Genomic DNA, 4,090 nt, shown 5'->3' on the forward strand with positions numbered 1-4,090 from the left:
ATAGCCCTAATTATAACGGAGGTGGCAATATAATCTGTGCCTGTGCAGTCTGAGACTGTCCTGATCTCTGGCTCTGAGGAGGTTCTGATCTGGCGGGTGCTGTGATGGGAGCTGGTGATAGAGCTAATCTCCTCCACAAAGCTGGTATCCGAGATACCCTAAAGGTGTTACAGGGTAATTGGCAGGTTACACTCTCTTGTCTGGATGACATCTAAAATTGGCAAGAGGTTGGCAAGCAGAAAGGATCAGCTCTTGCCCTCCTACTTCTGCAGCCCAAGTGGGAGTAACCTGGTTCACCTCTTGTGTGACAAATGTTAGACCTGATGTCACTGCTAAACACCCTGGCCATCATTCTTCTCCTATGCCAAATTCATCTTCATGTGATACATTCAGACTTGCTGTCACTGTTCCTTTACTGGTGGCTCTTTATCTAAGGACAGTGTGGCTGCCTACATTTCTACAGGCTATAATTTTTTTTTTTTTCCTGTTTAATGTACTGAAGGACTGCAAAGGGTTAATTGGAGCATTTGAGGCAAGACAGGAAATAATGTAGAAAATTTAAACCACTAATTAAAGTAAGATGTAAAACAGTGAGGATATTACCAGACATGGATTAGCTCTTTCCCAGTTAGGTTTATTTTTTTTCCCTTTGGAAAGGCAGCAGTTGATTTGTCTCTCCACTCTACCTCCTCTGCTCCTGAAGGTCTACAGGAATCTTCAGCCTAAGGGAGGAATGTTGCAGATCTAAGCAGTCTCCATAGTCCGTTTCTGGCAATCCTACTAGGCAGAAAATTCTGACAAAGCTGATCATTTAGATGGAAGAACATAAGAAAAATTGGATGCCAAAGAGTTCTTGATCCTGAGTGATTGGTAAACAAGTAAAATATGTATTTGAGTATTACAGTGCAGCTAAGTCAAATTAAGAAGGAATTATCCTGAAGTGTAGGAACAGTTTGGAAAGTGAAAAGTAGTCTTTGAGTTCTATGGGTGGCAGGAACAAAAAAGACAGAAATATTAGGGATTAATATCTGGCAGTTCTTGAGCCCATTTCTCTCTTAAATTCCAAACCACAAAGCATATAATGAATCCACATGACAGGAGGAAGAGTTTTGCCTTAGGGGTAAATATCAAAATACAAACATAAAAATGTGATTTGTTGCAATTTTATATATTGTGTATTTATATTAATGTTGATATAAAAGGTAGAACATCAGCTTGAGCGGCAATGGCTTGTGACATCCCAGTCCCATCCTGCCCACATTTCAGCAAAGTGCCTTCACCACTGGGATGACGGTAAGTCAAGTTTGCAACCCAAAAAAGGAAAAAAGAACCTTCGGCATGGCCTGAAGGTCCTAGGGTTTCCCACATAAAATTGATTTTTGCATACCTATAGTACTTGTGGAGTCATAAGGCAGGTTTTCCTGCTGTCAACAGCAGGAGGCAGCTGCTTCAAGAAAAACAAAAAAATGGCAAAAAAAAAGAATAATTTCTGAACCTTGGAGGGCATTGAAGGACACCAGGTTAGAATCTTCATCCAGAAGGTGAAGTCAGGGACAAGTCACTGTAGGAGGGGGGGTGCTGCAAGATGCTGCAACCACAACAACCCCAACGACAACCCCACAGCACAGCGGCAGTGGAGCTCTGGGGTAAAACCCAGGCTGGAGCAGTAAATAGCACAGCCTGCCTTCAGAAAATCCATTTTAAGAACACCAAGGTGCAGGTGACTGCTACCTGCGGGTTGAAAGGAAAGTCTGCACCTCAGAGCCAGCCTCGCAGGGCTGAGCTGGAGTTGTGTTACCCTGTGCTAAGGGGAGAAACTGGGGTGGGAGGAAGGTACTGGATGAAGGGATTGCCTGCAGCATCCCCCAATCCTGGGTCATCCCAAAAACACCAGGAGCAAGCAGGAGGAAGCAGCCCAGGAAGAGCAGCCCAGCAGAGAGGAGCAGAAAAAAAGTCTGATTACTCTGAGGTGGGAAGATAGGTTTTATTGAATAAAACTTATTGAGAACCTGAAAACAAAAAGGCACTGCTCTTTAGGTAAGAACCAGGCAGAAAAGCCTTTTGTTGTTTCGTGCCTTTTGGCTGAATAAACAATGCCTGGCTTTGGATAAGCTATTTCTGTGTCATTTTAATCAGCTGCTAGTCACAGGCTCTCAGTGGAAAAAGGCCTGCCAGTACCCAGTGTAGTTAGTCCCTTTAGATTTGTCCTAATTGGGGAAATAAAGGGGCTGCATTACGGGATTATTCCCTCAAGAAAAATAAAATAACAACAACAAAAAAAAATCACAGGCAAGACTGCCACTTGGGGGTGCAGGCATGCTGGGCTGCCACAGCAGCTACAGTGCAGCCTGCCTTGTAATTGTGACAGCTGGATTCTTGGTTGTAAAACAGAGATAAGCTGTAAAATTAGCACCGTTTCAGGGAAACGATGCGTTAATATCAGAAGCTTTGTTAAGGCTCCCTAAATTTCCACTGTCTCTTTATTGACAGCAAAGCAACACCCTTGGGGAGAAAGAGAAGTGTTTTCTTTCCAGGCAGCGGTTCCTCAGGGAGATCTCTGGCATGGAGGCTGATATACAAAATCCAAGTTGCTGTAGAGGTGGTGATGCAATCGCAGGGAAACCTGAGCAGCCGAATGAAGGCGTGGCTGCAGCACACCTGAGTGAGGTGAGTTGTGCTTGTGCACCTTTCAGTGAGGACAGGAGAAAGTTTAGGTGGGTGCTACCAAGCTCCCGTACGTCCAGAGCATCACACTGGACTACAGCTCATGATAACACGTATTTTCTGCAGTTATAGGCTAAATTAATTTTGGGAGGTTTTTTTTTTCTTTATCTGTTCTAGCCTGCTGAATAACTCTGCACTGTCCTGAGTGCCATGAGGAAACTTGCCCTGATGTGATGGGTGAAGGGCACACCTGGTGTGGGCACCACTGAGCTGTGTGCGAGCAGAAAAAGCCATGGGATTATGGGGGTGTCAAACGCTCTTTATCAAGGTGCGTCTGTTCTGTTAATTTCGTAGTTTAACCAGCGCAAAAAAAGCCTCGTCCTTTCAAATCTTTGCTGACAATGTAAGGTGTTGAAACCAAAACACTTCCAGTGTCAAAGACAAATGTGATTAATTGCGAGCTCTGATGTAAAACCAGAGCTTTAGGCAAGGGCTGTCACCCTGTCACTGGCAGGCATTTAATGCCAGACAAAAGGGCTTGCAAAATGAAATGCTGTAACTACTGCGAGGTGCCAGCCAAAGTAACCAAGAGATCAGACGAGTTAACGGGTCGTTTCCACTCCTAATTTCACTATGTCTCTTCTCGTTGTTATGCAAGCAGCCCGGACTTTCAGGTTGTATCTTCAGAAACGCTTCTCAACAGCCTAGTGCTGTTCAGTTCATCCTTCTCACTCGGCAAGTGCATTAAAGCTTAATATAATATTTATATGTGGTCTTTCGCCGTGAAGGCATGTAGACGGGATGCAAATAACAGATATAAAATACCCGGAGAGCCTTTTGACGCCCAATAGGAAATTGGTACTCTTTTTCACTCTTGTGGCTCTAAATACCCAGGTAGGGAATAGAGATTAAAATTTTAAAAAAGGGTGTAGTGGTCTGATGTGGGATCTTCCAACCCTCTACCTTGGGCTGCTTCTGAAATATCTCTGCATCTTTCACTCTTGCTTTGACTCCCTTCCAGTTTTGGGCAGGATGGCATCCTACCTGAGGAGGGAGGGAGGTGGAAGAACGGATCTTTGCATCTCCTGGTCTGGTGGAAGGTGTCCTTCATCCTGTTGGGATGTGGTGAGCTCTGAGGTCCCTTCCAACCCAAACCATGCCATAATCCTGTGATCCCGTGCGAGTTCCCTGTGAGGATGCTCAGGAGGGATTTTAAACCGAGGCAGCACTCGGCAGAGCGCAGGGCTTGGACAGCACCTACAAGACAGAGAAGTTTGTGGAGGGCAGAATTCCTCCGCGGAGGGTAAAACACCTTCGTGAACAGCGTCCTCTCCCTGAGAGACGACAGCAGGCACCCACCCAAAACCAAACTAGCCCAGGACATGCGATTTGCCGCGGGACAGGAACCCCGGACACGCAGACCTGC

The 4,090-nt window shown here is 45.4% G+C and overlaps 1 protein-coding gene across 1 annotated transcript in view; it reads left to right on the forward strand.

Moving 5' to 3' along the window:
- Positions 1 to 1,287: 1,287 nt before the first annotated feature.
- Positions 1,288 to 4,090, forward strand: part of EDIL3 (EGF like repeats and discoidin domains 3) — a 241,492-nt gene continuing 238,689 nt past the window's right edge. Inside the window, exons 1-2 of the mRNA XM_014309459.2 lie at positions 1,288 to 1,293; positions 2,491 to 2,667. Coding sequence (XP_014164934.1) covers positions 1,288 to 1,293; positions 2,491 to 2,667 — 183 coding nt within the window. The remainder of the gene's footprint in view (positions 1,294 to 2,490; positions 2,668 to 4,090) is intronic.

This window comes from Geospiza fortis, unplaced genomic scaffold (assembly GCF_000277835.1).
Source record: "Geospiza fortis unplaced genomic scaffold, GeoFor_1.0 scaffold43, whole genome shotgun sequence".
NCBI classification, from domain to species: Eukaryota; Metazoa; Chordata; class Aves; order Passeriformes; family Thraupidae; genus Geospiza; species Geospiza fortis.